At 46.0% G+C, this 18,575-nt stretch overlaps 1 protein-coding gene across 1 annotated transcript in view; it reads left to right on the top strand.

The window, feature by feature from the left end:
• The first annotated feature begins 1,904 nt into the window (after nt 1-1,904).
• LOC142069109 (butyrophilin subfamily 1 member A1-like) overlaps nt 1,905-18,575 on the top strand; it is a 29,020-nt gene continuing 12,349 nt past the window's right edge. Inside the window, exons 1-4 of the mRNA XM_075119487.1 lie at nt 1,905-2,020; nt 7,713-8,060; nt 10,024-10,305; nt 11,602-11,808. Coding sequence (XP_074975588.1) covers nt 1,921-2,020; nt 7,713-8,060; nt 10,024-10,305; nt 11,602-11,808 — 937 coding nt within the window. The 5' untranslated portion in view covers nt 1,905-1,920. The remainder of the gene's footprint in view (nt 2,021-7,712; nt 8,061-10,023; nt 10,306-11,601; nt 11,809-18,575) is intronic.

Genomic DNA, 18,575 nt, shown 5'->3' with positions numbered 1-18,575 from the left:
ATTAACGGCTTTCCGCGGTTGTTGTTACAAAATGTGTCAATCTCCAGTATAAAGTATCAGTTTACAAAGACTCAATTGAGCAGAAGCAATTGAGAGAGTAAAGTCAATTAAGTAGTTTACGTTCATAAGCGTCATCTCAGTTACAAGCAAGGGAAAGTATCAACTCAGAGAGAGTAGAGTCAATTGAGCGGTTTAGGTTTGCAAGCGCTAATCTTAATCACAAAGTATGGCTTAGAGTTAATTAACAGCTCACAGGGTACTTAGAGTCATTTGACAGTTTGCAAGCTTTAACACAGACACCATCGGCAGCTATGGAGAGCTGCAAATTAATATTGCAGAATTACAATTATTTCAAATAGGAGAATTACAATTATGATAACAATTATTCCAAATAGGGGAATTACAAATATTAAAAATATGCCGACATCATCTCCATTTTGTCTTCATTCCTGCTTCTTATCTCTGGAGCAACTTTGCTACAAACCAAGTTCTGAACAAAGGACTGAACGACCCATTTAAGCTGTGCATGTGGTCCAGAGGGACTTTCAAGCCAGAAAACTCACCAATATTGCTAAGAATGTGATATATGGATGTAAACAGGGTCCATGCTGCCGCCTTGGGTATTCAGCCCCTTGGCCCCCTTCTTCACTGAGTCAGGGACACTTCAATCCATGCAACACCCATGCTCTTTATTCTTGACAGGTTTCCCACTGCCAGTTCCCACCTATACACAGGCTTCACAGCTACTTTTCCTACAGGCCTGGCCGGCGCCGGCCACAGCCCTGGCCCCTCTTCTCTGGCTTCCTCCCAGCCTTTATAGCTCTAGGCTAATGAGGAGGGCATGTGTTGCCAGTTACCCAGGCAGGCACAGGGCTATCACCAAGCCCCAATCCATTCCCCTTGACTGGGGCTGGAGTGGCAGAAGCTGATGAAGGGGTTCCCAACCAGCACCCTGCCCCAGTGGACTTTGAAGTATTTGGGTGCTTAACAAGTGTCGTCTTGTTTTTTTCTTTTTCTTTTTAGTTTTAGACACTAAAAGATTGGCTGGCAGTGAGGTATTATGGGTGAGATCCAAACTCATATTGAACTGGTAATGTGGCTGGCTCTTTGGGGTCAGAAGAACATTAATAAGTTCTCTCTGTACTAGACCTTGCGGCTGATTGGGAACCAGGGAACTGGAATGCAGTAAAGAGGCTGTATGATTCCTTTTTTGTTGCTTTGTGATAATCAGTGTGGGGGATGAGAAGCATAGTTTGTGACTCTTGGGGAGTTGAACTTCAGTGTTACACACTAGTCCTGTGAGTATTTGCTCTCCTTTTTGCAGCCTGTTCTGACCATGGTATTTCCAGTGTGGGCTACCCCAGGCATCCCAGGTCACAAGTTGTACCTCAGATCTCGCACCAAAGACAACACTTGTAGCCAATCCTATAGTAAATGATCTGAGGATTTATGAACTAAAAAAAGAAATTTGAGCATTTTTTACAAGGTTAAAGCAGGTAAACATGAGAGCACAAATGCATCTAACAGAAGCTGCTGTAATATGCAAGCTCCATATATCCTTTAGGGCTAACCCAGGCCAAGCCCTGGGGAACTCTTGCTTATGCTTAGAAATTACTCAAAGACTTTAAGGCCAAAAGTGACCATCATGATCATCCAGTCTGATCAGGAATCTCTCTCTCTCTCTAAGGATGGGACAAAATCAGACTTCTAAAGGAATCACATTTTCAATTTTAAGGCAATGGTTGTTCTAACTCCGTAATATGAAAGAGGTCACTTAATAATGTATTTATTCCTTTTTTATTTACTGTGTCCTCTTTAATGCTTGACTTTAATGATTTAATGTTAATTGGTGTTATGCTCACTATGATACTTTTCTTTCCTCCTTCTTCCTATTGTCTAGATCAAGTGACAGTGAAGAAGATGAAGATTCTCTTATTCTGCCACAGCTCCCGAGCCAGCTCCCCTCTCCCTGGTTTTATTGTTTTCTTCCTTACTTGTTATGTTCACAAGATGGAATCAGGTAGGAATCCGCCCTGTGTCTGCTGTTTCTTAGAGGATTTATTTAAGCCCCTGAAGTGTCTTAACAACATGCTTAACTCAAAGTCAGTGGAACTACTCACAATGTGTAAATTTAAACACACAGCAAGATCAGTGTAAGTGGGGAAATGGTCCCGCTATTGTGGGGAACTTTCCTGGCTTCTACACGACCCCGGTGAAATGGGCTAGCGAAAGGATCCGAGTCCTCGCTCCCACTCCCTTCACCCACAGGCCTGCCTGACCTCGAGGGCTCCACTTCCACTCTCCTGTGTGGCAGAGTCCTCATAACCCCAACAAAGCTGAGCCCAGGATTCTGGTGGGGGGGGCTTGACCCCCAACCTTGTTGTGGTCACTTAGGGCAGGGGCTAGGGTGTCCCTACTCTGGGGGGCTCTCTCTGCACTGGACACTTCCCTGACCCACTGATCATTACATACAGTTTAAAGCAAATACAATTTGTTAGACAGCAATCAATTTTAAAAAACATAAGGAAAAATGGGAAAGGTTAAAGGAAAGCACATAACCCTGCTCTGTGGCAGGGAACATCACAACCAGCCGTCTCTGGAATGGAAGGGACGTTCACAATCTGTTCCTCACACGTCCCAGACCCCCTTCTCAGGCCCTGGCTGTGCTGCAGGGATGCTGCGGGTTGGACACTTGCTCTGGCGGCAGCCACACACCTTCAGGCTCTAGGTGGCAAGACCCTTCTTCCCAGCATCTGGCCATCCCCAATGGGGTTATGACCCCTCTCCCAGTCTGGCCTGCAGGGACCCTTGACTGATGGGGTCTCCCTGCATGGGCCCTCTGCCCAGAGTCCCCTCTTCCCCTGCTGGCACTAGCTACTCACTGCACCCGACTCCAGACTACACGAGCCCCCAGCTTCATTCTCCTCTGTGCTGTTGCTGCTCTGCCTCCAACCCCCTGGGCTGCTTCTCTGGATTCTCTGGCTCTGGTTGCTGAAGCTCTCCTCCCAGGACAGGTCTGCTCTGCGGGCTGCTTCTGTGACTCTGCCCCCAGCACTGACCTGCTCCCTGGGCTGGTTCTCTGGCTCCCCAGGTCAGCTTGGGCCCCTGCTCTCTCCTTAGGTCAGCCCCACTCTGTCTGTCCAAGGCGATTTCAGCTCACACGGAGGATGGGACCCCCTTGGCCACCTGACTCGCTCCTTAGCCTGCCCGCCCTGTCAGTCAGGCTGACCTGGAGCATTGGCCTTTCCCCATTGCTCCTGGGGACTGTCAGTGTCAGGGTCCTGATTTCCCATCAACCCTTCCCTTCCTTTTGATACTGGGAGCTAGCCAACCAAAAACCCTCACTGAGTTTTAGTAATGGGCCAACAATCCTCTTACATTCCCCCTTGCTAAAATTCTGCCACTACAACCACAATATTCACACCGGTACATCCAGGCCCCATGTTTGCAACGTGCTGTATACCAGCATCATGTCATATAAAAATTAACAAAAGAACATTCAACATATTTAACATTCGATGTCTACTTCTTCCTACTATATAGGATAATTTTCATTAAAACACTACATAGAACCAATAACAGAATTATCTCTAAATTTAACAGGCAGTACACCCTTAGTAGTTCTCTGGGACCTTCTTCAGACTGATGGTTCATTACCTACAATTTCTATTTCTCTGTCTCCTGGTAACACCAGGTCAATTTGAGGGATCTGGCCATTCTCGTTAGGGTTTGGGTTTGCCCACTCTGTTCCCCTCAATATTCAGTTTGTGGGACTAGAACCGTCCCCCAACTGATTTCAGTCTCCTCAGGACACACTGACCTATGCCTCCTTTGCTCCCCGACTGGACTAAGAAGGCGATGTTCTAACTGGTCCCTATGCACTACTCTTTCAGGACCTCCTCATTCAGGCCAGATGGCGTAAATTGGCAGCTCAGGATTGTTCTGAGCAACTACAATGTGGGGATTCGACTCCCACTTCTGTATTTTATTAAGCCCTCGGTATCTATGGTTACGAACTGGTGCACAGTCACCAGGTCTGATGAGAGCTCCATTGTACTTGAGATCATAAGTCCTTTTCCTACTTTGGGCTGTGTCTTTAGTTGTGCTGAGAGCAGCTTCGCCAGCTGTCTTTGGGCTGTCATGGACACCTTTGACCCAGTCATGGAAATTGGTCACCTCAGCCTTAGAAAAGAGTTCTTGATGCTTCTCTGGCAACGCCCTTAAGTTAGCCACTTGTGCAGGAACCAGCCCCTTGAGCGCTGCTTGAACTGGAACTGGCAGTCTCCCACCACATCTTTCTTGACGAAGGGTAACGTGTTCTCCCTTCTCCCTCCTTGTCACCTGCAACTCATTTCCATTCTCCTCAAATCTTGCCTTCACCTGAGGGATCACCTCCTCGGGCTGGTGTACCTCTGCTGTTCCGTTCCGAGGATTCAACTCCAGAGCCTTCACGCTTGAGTTTAGAAGACTCACGGGTACTCTTCCTTTGATGGCACTAGTCAGAACATTAGCTGACTGGACTCCATGAGGTAGGCATGACCCAGATGTAGGCTCTACCAGCACTCGATATTTGTTGAACCCAGCAGCATTCATCAAGGATCTTCCATCTCCAAGGAGGGAATAGTGGTCTTCCCTTTTCTGCCCACTTTAACATTTCCAATCTGCATTGTGGGGACCAGGGAATGATTCTGCCTCTCCACTGGAGCCAGTAGTCTACTCAGAACAGCATTCTTCGTAGAGTGCTCATGACGGTTCATCCTCCTGGTTCCTTCTCCTGGCAAGAGCAGCTCCTTCAGCTCACTCATGTTCATTCCTAGAATCCCTGGGTCTCCTTCTTCCATATGGCTCTCTTCAGAGGCTTTGTCTTTCAGGATGAAGATGCATTTCCCTGGCAGTGTCTGGCCCATGTACTCTATGTCTGCTTCGAGGCACCCCACCACTGGGATTGCCAGTCCATTAACTGCTGTTAGACGTACAAACCTTGTGCTGTGCATAGTCAGCTCTTTGTCCTTCAAATATTTTTGAAAATGCGACTCAGAAATGGTGGTGACTTCTGAGCCAGCATCTAACAAACATCTGGTCTTCACTCCTCCTATACATACTTCAGCAGCTAGACAGTCTCCAAATACTCACTTAAAGAAGTCACTAGATATGCTGGCACTGCCCACATTCCCCTCAATACTGTATGCAGAGTGATTTTCCATGAAGGACAGGCCTAGGAATCCTTCTGCCACTGTTTGGCCTTCTACTGTAGATGGACCACTCGCTCCTGGTGCCACATTGGTTTCGAGTGCCTGGGACTCTGCTCTCCTTCTCAGTGGACATTCTTGGCTAGTATGCCCTGGCTTTTCACAAATGTAACAGGTGTACCTTCCCAGCTCGTCCTTCAGTGGGGATCTTCAGGATCCCGATGTCCTTGGATATTTTGGCATACTAATGGGATTTTTTTCTTTCATCAACTCGGTCATCTCTTGCAGCATCTCCTCCTGTTGGACGGCTAGTTTTTGGACACCTTCACTTAAATTTCCCAATGTTAATTGTGTTTTGGGGCAGGACCTTTTCCCCATTAGTTGCATTCACTTCTTGTACAGGGGTTTGGCATGAGTTCATGGAACTTCTTACCAGGCTCTTCCTTAAACCTCCTTTTCATTTCACGGTGGAGGGAATCATCCCGGAGCCCCAGCACCAACTGCTCTTTCAGAACCATATCTGGGTCTGGAACTCGTCAAGGTTCTTGCCACTCCACTTTGCTCATTCTCTCCTGGAGATCATATGCATATGCCCAGACAGTTTCACCAGGCTCCTGCTTTCACTCAAAGAACTCCTTTAGTCGGGTTCCAACAGTATCTGAGAAAGATGTGGGTATGGAATATGGGTGACCATTTAAAATATCATTGACACCAATATTAAAAAATCACAACAAATCATCTACAAGATATGCCATGTAAGGTATCAGTAGCACTGTTATAATTTGCTAAATATGATCATCATGTTTACAGGTGTGTATCATCTTTGTATCATAAGCTATAGATATGTGTGGTATATTTGTGTCTCAAAATTGTGCTGTGCATCTGGGTGGCACTCCCAGGCAGACCAGCATCAGCACTATCCAGTCTGCTTGATGACCCATCAAGGGCAATAAGCTGAACAATGAACCACTGAGAGAAGCCAGGGGCTCTGCCTATGAGTCAGCAGGACATGTAGGGAGATGCCTGTGGACAGGGGACTCCAAATACCTTTCCATGCCCATGTGCTGGGAGCTTGTGTTTGGGACAATGGATGTACAAGTCACATGGCAAAAGATATAAAAAGGCAGCTATATCTTCCCCATTTTGTCTTCAATCCTGCTTCTCACCTCTGGAGTAAATTCTCTACAAACGCAAAAAGAAAAGGAGTACTTGTGGCACCTTAGAGACTAACCAATTTATTTGCTCTACAAACGGATGCTTTGAACAAAGGACTGATAGACCCAACCAAGGTGTGGATGTGTTCCAGAGGGACTTTACAAGCTAGCAAACTCACCGGTGCTGCTAAAAACCTTATATGTGGAGTATGTATGTATGTATCTGATTGCTTTGACCATTTAACAACTTTTTTCTTTTCTTTTCTAATAAAACCTTTAGTTTTAGATACTAAAGGATTGGCTGGCAGCATGGTATTTTGGGTAAGATTCAAACTAGTATTGATCTGGTAACGTGGCTGGTCTTTTGCGGGAATCAGAAGAACCTTTTTGTAAAGTGAACAGAGTTTTAGGTAACTTCTCACTGTACTGAACCTGTTCACTGATTGGGAGCCAGAGACTGGAATGCAATAAAGGGGACTGTGATTTTTTTTTCTAGCTTCTTGATAACCAGTGTGGGGGATCAGGAACAGGGTTTTGTGACTGGTTGGTGAATCTAATTATAATGTAACCCACTGCTTTTGGGGAGAATCTGCTCTCCTTTTTGCAGCCTGCCCTGCCCTTGGCATTTCCAGTGTGGGCTGCCCTAGGCACCTTGGGTCACACTGAACATCCTACTTTACATGTTTGCATCCTCTGTGACCCAATCCTTTCTCAAACACCAAGGGAGCCTGGCCTGAAGCTGAAGAGATTTTGGCTCAGTGAGGCCAAGGCAAAAACCGAGTCCCAGAGTTGGAGACTCTTTACTGAAAATGTCCCAGCCATGACTCAGGCCCACTAAAATCAGCAGGAGGGGAGCAGAGGAGGAAAATTGTGTCATACAAGGTGAGAGGTGATGTCCAAAGAGGCTGGATCCTAAAACACTAGGGTGAAATCCTAAGAGATCTCTATTGACTTCAGTGGAGTCAGGTTTTCATCTTTTCATCCTTCTCATATTAAAACCAACAATGAGAATTACATCAGAAATAAAGTGAAAGCCGGAAGAGATCACAGAGCTCAGGTACACAGTGTATATACTCTGGTCACCCTGCCTGTTCATAGGGCACTAAAATGGCTCTATGGCATATCAAATTAATATAAAGGGAGTTATCAGTGACACCCATACCTGAGCTGGCCTGTCAGTTTCTACTATAAATGCCTTTTTCAGTTGCTTGTAACTTTGTCAAATTTCAAATATTCAGGTTGAAAATCTGCATGCCAGGTGTCTGCCTCACGCTGAATTTTGGAAAGTTTGAACCTATTGAATCAGTCATTAATATATATTTTTTCCCCGTCTAAGCTTGTTCTCTTTTTGCTTTGGTGTATTTCACAGCCCAATTCAGCGTGACCGGTCCTGGTCACCCTGTCACTGCCATTGTGGGTGAGGCCATTGTGTTACCCTGTCACCTGTCCCCCAGGATGAGCGCGGTGAACATGGAGGTGAGATGGTTCCGATCTGAGTTCACTTCAGTTGTGCACCTGTATCATGGAGGAAAGGATCAGAATGGAGAGCAGATGCCAGAATATCGTGGAAGGACGGAGCTTTTGAAAGCTGGCATCACGGATGGGAATGTTTCCTTGCAGATTGTTAATATCAGAAGCTCAGATGAAGGACAGTACAACTGTTTTGTTGAAGATGGTCCTTTTTATGAAGAAGCCCTATTGGAACTGAAGGTAGCAGGTCAGCTGTTCTTGTCTGTATTATCTCAGCCTGGGCTGCAACAACTGTGACTAGCAACTTGTGAATTATTTCAGAATAACACAGCGTGACTAGATTTCAGCACACGACCACATTCAGACACTTTGGAAAATATGCTGAAAACTTTCCCAACATTTTATTAAAGACATTTTCAGAATGGTCAAGAGACTTCCTTGCCCAAAAGATGTTCTTGACTGACTCCAAAAGGAGGGAGAGAAAGGAGGGAAAAGAATTCTAGGCAAATATAGGCCTGGTTTACACTAGAAAAGTAGGTCAGCTTAACTATGTCGCTCAGGGATTTGAAAAATACACACCCCATGAGCGACAAAACTAAGCTGACCTAAGTCCCCATGCAGGCAGGGCTGGGTCAACAGAAGAATTCTTCTGTCAACCTAGCTCCTGCCTCTCAGAGAGGGGTGTCACCTGGGACACCAGGAGAAGTCCTGCCCTTGGTGTAAGTAGTGTCTATACCAGGGGTGGGCAAACTATGGCCCATGGGCCACATCCGGCCTGCAGGCCCGTCCTGCCCGGCCCCTGAGCTCCTGGCTGGGGAGGCTAGCCTCTCCCCCCTCCCCTGCTGTCCTCCCCCCTCCCCTGGAGCCACGTTGTCATGCGAGCAGCTCTGGGGGGCGGGGGGGCGCGTTCCAATCGGGCCGCGCGGCTGCCAGACACGCTGCTCTGAGCGGCGGGGTAAGGGCAGGGCCGGCTCCAGGCACCAGGGTTCCAGGCAGGCGCCTGGGGCGGCCGTTAGAAAGGGGCGGCGGTGTTCCCCTGGCGGCAGCAATTTGGCAGCAGCTTCTCTGTTCTTTTCACTGCTTGGGGCGGCAAAAACTGTAGAGCCAGCCCTTGGTAAGGGGGCCGGGGCTGGGGGTTGGATAAGGGGCAGAGGGTCCTGGGGGGCAGTCGGGGGACAGGGAACGGGAGTGGGATAAGTGTGGGAGTCCTGGGGGGTCTGGATACGGGTCGGGGCAGTCAGGGGATGGGGAGCAGAGGGGTTGGATAGGGCGTGGGGTCCTAGGGGGTGATTAGGGTCGGGAGGTGTTTTGGGAGGGGGCGGTCGGGGACAAGGAGCAGTCGGGGGGGTTGGATGGGTCGGAGATTCTGAGGGGACAGTCGGGGAGGGAAGTGGGAGGGAGTGGATAGGGGGCGAGGGCCAGGCTGCTTGGGGAGGCACAGCCTTCCCTACCCGGCCCTCCATACAATTTTGCAACCCTGATGTGGCCCTCGGGCCAAAAAGTTTGCCCACCCCTGCTCTACACTGAAGCACCACAGCGGTGAAGCTGTGCTTCTGTAGCCTTTCAAGTGTGGACAGCCCCTTGTCTTCCAATTCCTCTGCCGTCATTCTGAGGCCTGGCTAAGGTGGGACTGCCAGGTGTACAGGCCTTCTGACGTGGTCACTACTGGTGGTTATTTAGGGGTGTAGTCAAAATCAGTTGCAGCTTTCTCATTGGCTGAGGCCTCATAAAGGTGGGGTGGGGAGGAGGAAGAAGTTATGTATTTACCGCTAGCAGATGAGGCCGAGCGTTTGTCCCCTGCTGCTCTGAGACAGGAACCATGGAGCCAGTTAGGTTTATTTATTTACTTTAAAAGAGAACAAACAAAATGTTTGTCCAATATACTAAAAAATGGCTTTTTGAAAAATTCATATCCCATTAGGTATTTAAATGAAGTGGCCAGATTTCCAAAGGTGTTCAATGCTCCCTTGCTCTTGGGTGGAGAGGACAATATCTCTCACTTATTCAGTGAAATTATTTTAAATATTTGTTCACATGTTTTCCTGTGTCCATGTGTATTGGGAATTCTGAAATTCCAGTGTTCATTTATCCCTTCTGTATGAGCAAGTGATCTCTAGTGGGAGTAATGGATCCACAATCTATCACTCATCCTTTTTAGCTTTTAAGTTACCCCATTGGTTTATCACACATTTATATAAATTTTCCTCTAGGTTTGGGCTCCAATCCTCTCATCTCTGTGGAGAGTCACCAGGATGGAGGGATCCGGATGGTTTGTCAATCAGCTGGTTGGTATCCAGAGCCCAAGGTTCTTTGGAGAGATCTCAGTGGGAAAGAATTACCATCACTCTCTGAAGCAAAATCCCTCAGGGATAGTGGCCTGTTTGAAACAGAAAATTCTATTATTATAAAAGAACGTTCAAACCAGAACCTGTCCTGTTGGATCAGGAACACTGTTCTCAACCAAGAAAAGGAATCAACAGTTTATATAGCAGGTCAGTTACCAGCTAAACCCACACACTGAAATCACCTCCATCAGAAACAAAACAAAACATAGGAAACAAAGAACTGAAGCATCTGTTGTGCATATTTTACAACCTACCTAAAAACAAAGAAGTTCAGAAACTGAAACCTTAACAGGGTCACAACTCGGGCAATCTGATTGCCTTAATTTTGCACATTCAGAGTTATCAGAGTTTTGGGTTTCATGTAAATTTAATCTTAACTCTGATACTCCTGAAACTCTTACTTTCAAAATCAGTCTCTTTTTTTTTTTTAGAAGAAATATTCACCAAACCTTGAAAACGTTTGTTCCTAAAACCTTAACTTCACCTCAGTGATTTTTTTGAATGTAGCAATTTTTATACTATGGTTTGTTTGCTACCTTTTCTATAAGTGAAATGTCACCAAATGATGTGGGCTTGTTTCTGTTGACATTCAGTGGGACTTGTGCTCATAACTCACTTTGCCTTTGTCTACACACAAAAGCTGCCCTGATTATCTCCTGAGTTATTGATGAAACCCCTTGTTTGAATGCTCTTATTTCAGTTTGAGTGTCCTATATATTTAGCGTAAGTCAGTTCCTTACTGATTTATACTAAATGGATAAAGGACAATCTTCAGCTGATTGACAAAACCTTAAATTATCAATCAATTTAGTTAAATTGGGGCAATGCTCTTACACGGTCAGCTGTGGAACCAATGTAAGAATGACTCAATGAGTTATACCAATTTCACGAAACCAGGGCACAAACCCTGTGTGGAGAAGGCCTTAGGCATGTTTGAAATGCCCACCCTGGCTAGATGATGTAAATGCTGTAAACACAAGAACAGCAAAAGAAGATGAATCAATTTGTAGCACTTAATGTTTGGATTAATTGCAATTATGATTCGTCGAAATAATTGGGGAAATTATTAGTGACTCACCAAAATATTCTAATGACTTCTGCAATTTCTGAATGTTGCTGAACAGTGAGGACCAAATTGTTTGCTGGCATAACTCCACTGAAGTCAATGCGGTTTTGTGAGCAGAGAATTTGCTCCTGAACTCAATAAAGCTCTGAATAGCATGAATCAAACCAGGCCTGTTCATTCACTAAAGCTGTGTTGGTTGGAGTAATTTTTAAAATCAGGTTTTGGTCTTTTGTGTAGCATGGGGGGGTCATGTTTTCACTCTTATCTCACATACGTCCTGCTGGGGACTATTTATGTATTTACGTGCAATAGCAAAAAAAATAGGTTTGTCTCTGCTTCCAAACTAATGCAAATCCTGGGGGGGACTTATTTTTCAGATTCCTTTTTCCCGAGGGTGAATCCATGGATGGTGGCTCTGAGTGTGATTCTCCTGGTTTTGTTTGGTTTCATTGGCCTCACTGTTTATCTATTTAAAATAAAAGGTAAATGTCACAGGAGAAAATTTAGTGAAATTAACAAGAAATTTTCTTCTAATAAATGGAAAAAGGGAAGAATGAAATTTTACACTGGGCCAAGCAGGGGAAGTACGGACCTGCCCTGTGCTTCCCTCAGCAGCACAGGGAAGAAAACGTTACTAAGATTCCCATTTGCTCCAGGGGGCAGTGATCTTCATCGGCCCTTTACAGGACCAGAATATTTCTCCCCCAGAACTGCCTCAGTTAAGCTGAATGGAGCACATGGGGAAGATTGATCCAAAACCTTCTCCACTCCTCACTCTTTTCTGCGCACTTCCCACCCAGATGTGCAGTTATTCCTCCTCAGTCCCCATGGACTTTGGGAATTAGTTAATGTCTTTTTCCCTCCTCTGATAAGTAAATATTTTGTACAGAGTTGGGTCCCCATAAAGATTGTGTGTTTGTTTTATTTTGGGAGCAGTTGTCTGTGATTTCATTTACTGTTGAAAAGAAATTGGAATGAGACAAAGCCTGGAAAATTTCATCCCAATAGATAAAATTAAAAAAATATACACAGTAGAAAAGAGGGGTCTGAATAGACATGAGCTCTGAGCCTCAACCAAGAAGTCAGAGATGGAGAAGGGAAAACCTTTTCTCCTGGTGTTGAGAATATGAAACCCAACAAAGGCTCATGAATTGTATAATCACTGTGCAACTTTCACGAAATGCAGACAACTGTATAAACAAGGGAAAAATGCTCCTAATAAGAATTTATATTTATTTCTGTTTATTTTTAATGGAACAGGGTGTAGAAATCTGTAAGAGTTGTGCTCTTTCCTCCAACAAGTAAAACTTTTGTACAAATTTGTCTCTTCATAAGGCTATTTCTTTGTTTATTTACGAATTTTTGGGGTGGAGTTTTTTAACCAGAAAAAGATGAAAGCCCAGATACTGCATCACTAACATCAGTTAGATCTTTGCCATTGACTTCAATGAGTGGAGGATTAAGCACTGAATGCATAAGTCATAGCACTAAAAAATAATGCTGATAATTTGAGGGCCAGAAATTCCAGTCTGCACCCCCAGAGCTCCCAGCAAAGCCAATGGGAATCTGAGAGATAATACAAGGAAGCAGGATTGGGCTCTAGTGGCTAGATTTTTTTAAGGTACATGGTGAGCTAACTCTCACTGAAATCAATGAGAGATAGGCTCCTCAATGCCGTGAAAAATCAGACCCTAATTCCATAAGGAATTCAAAACTTTCAGAAAAGTAAATCCTTGAAAATAGTCAGTTACTGTTGGACACTGAACTCTAGTGTGGCCACATGGTTAGTAAAACATGAATGAAATGTTTGGTATTTAGGGGCCAGGCGTTCATATCACAAAAACACTCCTTTAAATCTCCATTCACTGGAAATCTTCTTAAATAACTTGTGGTTCCATCTGTTTGCTTTATTTCATTTCTTTAGGGAAACATGTTGGAGAAATCAGTAAATTCAATTTTTCTCCACATAGATCCTTTTCCATTGAGTTGTTTGCTGTTTTATTATTTATGATGATGATTATTAAAGAGAGATCAATTTGAAAATCACATGAAATATCAGGGATAATGTTTTGATAATTATTCAGTGTGTGGGTAAGAAGAAATCGGAAAGAAAATGTTCATTTTTTTCATTTAATGTTAAAAGGAAATTGGGATGAGATTAGCCCTGATCAATTTCACCCCAACTGGTACTACGAAAAGTGAGACACGACGTTCAACTTTCACAAAACTCAGACAACCTTATATCCATGAGAAAAATGCTCCTTATAATAATTTATATTTATTTCTGTTTTTTAGGGAAACGTGATACAGAAATCAGTAAGTGTTGTGCCCTTTTCTCCAACAAGGAAAACTTTGAACAAATTTGTCTCCTCATGTTTTATTTTTTAAATGAGAAAAACTTGAATGCCCTGATGCTGCACCACAAACATCAGTTAGAGCTGTGCCTTTGATTTCAACGAGTGTAGGATCCAACACTAAATGCACAAGTCACACCACTAAAAGAATAATGTTGATAATTTTAGGGCCCAATATTACATTCCGTGCACACCTAAAGCTCCCAGCGAAGTGAATGGGAACATGTAATATGCACGGAAGCGGGAATGGGCTCTAAGGGTAGCTTTTTAAAGGTATTTGGACACCTAATGCCAATTGAAATCAGTGGAAGTTAGGAACCTAAATACCTTTAAAAATTTGGCCGTAATTCCCTAGGGAATTCAAAACTTTCAGAACTGTAAGTCCATGCAGATAATCAGTTATTTTTTGATACTTTACTCCAGTGTAGACACAAAATGAGCCCAAGTGTTCTACACCACAGTTTTACAGGCCCCCAGCCCATGTCTTGTGAGCCTTGTTAGCTGCCATGGGTCAATTGGGGGTATTCAGCTGCTGTGTAGCCACAGCCTATGGGACTTGGCAGGTGCTCCGTGCCCTGCCTGTGGGTTGGAAAGGGACTCTTCTCCCCAGACCTCGGTAGTTTCCCTGCCCATAGCCTGGATGAATGGGTTTGAGAGGGACAGGCTGCATGATGGGAGGCTGGGGTTGATTCCATCCTGGAAGAGATGCACTTAATTAGTGTGTATTTGTTTCTGATTCTTTGTTACCTAGATGATCTTCAAAGTGAACTTGGTGAGTGTTTCTATTTCTCGAATGCAGCCTTTTCCATGGTGTTGAAACTATCTCTGGATCTCTCGATCTCTCACCCTTCTGCCAGGTGGAGTCGGCAGCACCAAGGACTGGGTGCAGTGTCAAAGGTTCCTCTTAGCAATACAAACCAGAAAAACTTTGAGACCCCACCCAATAATCTGGGCAAATTTAACTCCTGAACCTTTTTAAGGCTCTATAATGGCCCCTTTAAGGCTTATAGCGGCACAGCCGTACCCCTGCAGCTGCCCTGCAATGGGCTCTCCCGTGTAGCCGCTCTATGCCGACCTCCCACCAGCATAATTTAACCCCCCCCAACGAGCGGCAGTAGCTATGTCGGTGGGAGAGTGTCTCCCGCCAACATAACACTGTCCACACCGGTGCTTTTGTCGGTGAAACTTTTGTCAGTCGGGGGCCTGCTTTCTTCTTTCCCTGACTGACAAAAGTTTTACTGACAAAAGTGCTAGTTTATGCACAGGATAAGAGACAAAACTGCCCACTCACCCGCCCTGAGTACAACAAAAGAAAACTTTTATTACAAGGCAAAGGGAACCCAGCATTGTTTTGGGAAAACACCACAGCCATGATTCGAAAGCATGTAACCCTAAGCAAACCCCCACCCCACAGTACATTGGGCAGTGTTCTTTGCCTCAGTTTCCCACCTTGCCGTTTGAAAATCCAATGAGCGAATGACCTGTAACACACCACTCCCCTCTCCCGCCGCTGCAGCCCACTCACAGGTGGTTGTTCTTAATCAGCCAAGACCCAGAGTTCAGAGGTGACCTCACATGGCTTCACCTCCCACCCCTGAAAGGCGTCTGTGTGTGTGGGGGGGTGGGGGGCATTGAGCAACACGTCCGCTGCTGCTTCCACCTCTGCAACTGGCTTGCTGCTGCTGCTGTCGCTGTCACCACTGGCCATCGGTGCCGACAGTCCTGCAGCACCCAGGGGGAAAAGTTTGTGGGTGCTCTGCACCCACCCGCAGGCAAGTTCCCCCCTCCCACCAGCGCATCTCACCCATTGAGGGCCTCGCTGACCAACTCTTCCCCCTCCCTCCCAGTGCCTGCTGCCTGCCGCAAAACAGCTGTTTCACGGCACTCAGAATTCTCTGGGAAGAAGGGGGAGGGGGCGGGGAAAAGGCGAGGTGGGGACGGGGTCTTCGGGAAGGGAGTGGAATGAGGTGGGGCGGGGGCGGAGCAGGGGTGGGGACTTGGGGCAGGGGTTGAATGGGGGGGTGGAGCAGGGGTGGGAAGAGGTGGGGTAAGGGTTTGGGGGAAGGGGTGGAGTGGGGGCGAGGCCTGGGGTGGAGCAGGGGGTCGAGCACCCACCGGCCAGAGGGGAAGTCGGCACCTAGGCCCCTGGCTGCTCACTGCCTCCCATCCCTGAAAAAGGGTGAGGGACATCGAGCAACGCCTCTGCTGCCACTCCTGCCTCTGGAACTGGCTCGCGGCGGCTGCTGTCTCTGCCCCGCTGGCTGATGCCTCTGCCGCGGGTTCTGCTGGTTTCTCTGCTGCTGTTCCCTCTGCCACCGCTCAGCTCCACTGGGGTTACCACGGCTGCTGCTGGCCACCCACTGCCACTTCCGCAATGGCGCCTTCTGAGGTTCCCCGACCTGCCCAGGGGCTCCAGCAGGCCGTGTCTCCTGCTGCGTCTCCAGGCTGTTCCCTGCAGCCCTGTCCCCACACCAGGTCTGCGACTTGGCCCCAGGCCTCCTCATCACTGGTTTCAGCTCTTGCAACCACTGAACTGAAACAAGGGCTCTCCATGGAGTCTAATCAGCTCTGGCTTTCAACACGGGAGAGGGGAGGGGAGGGTCAAATGGTACCTAGGCCTCTCGAAGGGGAATTCATAGCATCAGGCAGGAACGCCTGTCCCCACCCCCTCTGATTTTCACTGGGCTTTGGCATCTCTGCCCCCTGTTTAGCCAGTGAGTTTTAATTCAGGGTGTGACTGTGACACACCCAGGGTACAATCCAGAGTAATGGGTAGCTGTGTCAGTCCCACCCTGCAACCTGGGTGCCCTGTACAACGCTCTGCCTCTGTAGCCTCCTACCTGGACGACTCACAAACAGCCTCCAGTGGGGCTGGATTCTTTAATTGACTTGCAGATTAACACCAAGGCCTTAGACTGGCATCAGAAGGGGACTGGGAGCCAGTGAAGGGACTGGAACATGGGCCTGATGGGTTCACTGTGGCCTAAGCCCTGGAGAAGGCCGGCAGCTGCATTCGGTACCAGCTGGAGCCTTCACACTCAGCTGTAGATTCAGTGATCTACAGCCTGGTGGTGGCAGAGGCAGGGATCACTGTGGCCAGATTCTTGCCCACAGGATGATGCAGAGTTTCCCAGTGAGCTGAGATGTTTAGACACTGATGCTACCTGGTCAACTAGGCCTAGGGAAGGGTCACATGGCACCTGAGTCTTTGCATCTCGACTTTGGTGAATCGGGGCTGTACAAATTCCCAGGAATGAAGGGGAGAGTCTTATCTAGTTCTACAAAATGTGTCTCAGCTTCTGAATCACTTTGCTCTTGCCTGGGTTCAGCTTAAGCCAGCTGCTCTTCATCCCAGAGCCCTGGTGTTCCTGCATTTGTAAATCCTTGAAAATAGTCAGTTACTGTTGGACACTTAACTCTAGTGTGGCCACATGGTTAGTAAAACCATGAATGAAATGTTTGGTGTTTAGGGGCCAGGCGTTCATATCATGAAAACACTCCTTTAAATCTCCATTAACTAGAAATCTTCTTAAATAATTTGTATTTCCATCTGTTTGCTTTATTTCATTTCTTTAGGGAAACATCTTGGAGAAATCAGTAAATTCAGTTTTTCTCCACATAGAACCTTTTCCATTAAGTTGTTTGCAGTTTTATTATTTATGATGATCATTATTAAAGAGAGATCAATTTGAGTATCACATGAAATATCAGGGATAATGTATTGATAATTATTCAGTATGTGGGTAAGAGAAAACCAGAAAGAAAATGTTCTTTGAAATGTATCTTCTCGGAGGCTGAAATCCACATGGTGCTGAAGGCACCATGACATGGGGGACCAGGAGGACTCTGTGCCCTCAAATGTCCTCTTGCCTCATCTGACAAGTAAATAATTTGGTCCAATGTGGATCTTGTGTGTAATTATATTGGAGGAGGAGTTGTTCATTTTTTCATTGAATGTTAAAAGGAAACTGGGATGAGATTAAGCCTGATCAGTTTCACCCCAACTGGTAATATGGAAAGTGAGACACGATATTCAACTTTCACAAAACTCAGACAACTGTATATCCATGAGAAAAATGCTCCTAATAATAATTTATATTTATTTCTGTTTTTTTAGGGAACCGTGATACACAAATCAGTAAGTGTTGTGCCCTTTTCTCCAACAAGGAAAACTTTGTACAAATTTGTCTCCTCATATTTTATTTTTTAAATGAGAAAAACATGAATGCCCTGATGCTGCACCACGAACATCAGTTAGAGCTGTGCCTTTGATTTCAACGAGTGTAGGATCCAACGCTAAATGCACAAGTCACATCACTAAAAGAATAATGTTGATAATTTTAGGGTGCAATATTACATTCCGTGCACTCCTAAAGCTCCCAGCAAAGTGAATGGGAACATGGAATATGCAAGGAATCGGCATTGGGCTCTAAGGGTAGCTTTTTAAAGGTATTTGGACACCTAATGCCAATTGAAATCAGTGGGAGTTAGGAACCTAAATACCTTTAAAAATCTGGCCCTAATTCCCTAGGGAATTCAAAACTTTCAGAACTGTAAATCCATGCAGATAATCAGTTATTTTTTGATACTTTACTCTAGTGTAGACACAAAATGAGCCCAAGTGTCTACACCACAATTTTACAGGCCCCCAGCCCATGTCTTGTGAACCTAGTTAGCTGCCATGGGTCAATTGGGGGTATTCAGTTGCTGTGTAGCCGCACCCTATGGGACTTGGCAGGTGCTCCGTGCCCTGCCTGTGGGTTGGAAAGGGACTCTTCTCTCCAGACCTCAGTAGTTTCCCTGCCCATTGCCTGGATGAATGGGTTTGAGAGGGACAGGCTGCATGATGGGAGGCTGGGGTTGATTCCATCCTGGAAGAGATGCACTTAATTAGTGTGTATTTGTTTCTGATTCTTTGTTACCTAGATGATCTTCAAAGTGAACTTGGTGAGTGTTTCTATTTCTCGAATGCAGCCTTTTCCGTGGTGTTGAAACTA

The sequence above is a fragment of the Caretta caretta genome, chromosome 14 (genome assembly GCF_965140235.1).
Source record: "Caretta caretta isolate rCarCar2 chromosome 14, rCarCar1.hap1, whole genome shotgun sequence".
Taxonomy (NCBI): domain Eukaryota; kingdom Metazoa; phylum Chordata; order Testudines; family Cheloniidae; genus Caretta; species Caretta caretta.
This window is presented reverse-complemented; position numbering and strand designations above follow the sequence as displayed.